The sequence below is a fragment of the Haliaeetus leucocephalus genome, unplaced genomic scaffold (genome assembly GCF_000737465.1).
Source record: "Haliaeetus leucocephalus isolate CR32 unplaced genomic scaffold, Haliaeetus_leucocephalus-4.0 Scaffold245, whole genome shotgun sequence".
In the NCBI taxonomy this organism is placed as follows: Eukaryota; Metazoa; Chordata; class Aves; order Accipitriformes; family Accipitridae; genus Haliaeetus; species Haliaeetus leucocephalus.
Genome location: NW_010972681.1, coordinates 294,827 through 295,088, shown reverse-complemented (window position 1 = coordinate 295,088; position 262 = coordinate 294,827). Strand labels below are relative to the sequence as shown.

Here is a 262-nt window from a genome sequence, read left to right as displayed (position 1 = left end):
CCGGGAGGGCTATGGGACAGTCCGACTTCCCCACCCCTGCACGGGCTGCGTTATGGTGCAGCTCGCCGATCCCGGGGGCGGGGCAGCGGGAAGACCGCTGCCGCAGCGCTCATTGGCTGGGGCCGTGCCCGGCAGAGTGCGGCGGTGCTGGTTGGTCGGCCGCTCCGCCAATCACGCGCCAGGGTCGTGGCTGCGCCCCTTTGTCGGGCGTGGCGGCGCGGGGCGGGGCCGCCGTTGGCCTGCGCGCCCGTCAGTCACCGCC

The 262-nt window shown here is 75.6% G+C and overlaps 1 protein-coding gene across 1 annotated transcript in view; it reads left to right on the top strand.

Moving 5' to 3' along the window:
• Positions 1–11: 11 nt before the first annotated feature.
• The window catches only part of WBP1 (WW domain binding protein 1), a 2,597-nt gene continuing 2,346 nt past the window's right edge, over positions 12–262 (top strand). The window contains exon 1 of the mRNA XM_010568479.1: positions 12–249. Within this exon, the coding sequence (XP_010566781.1) occupies positions 12–249 (238 nt within the window). The remainder of the gene's footprint in view (positions 250–262) is intronic.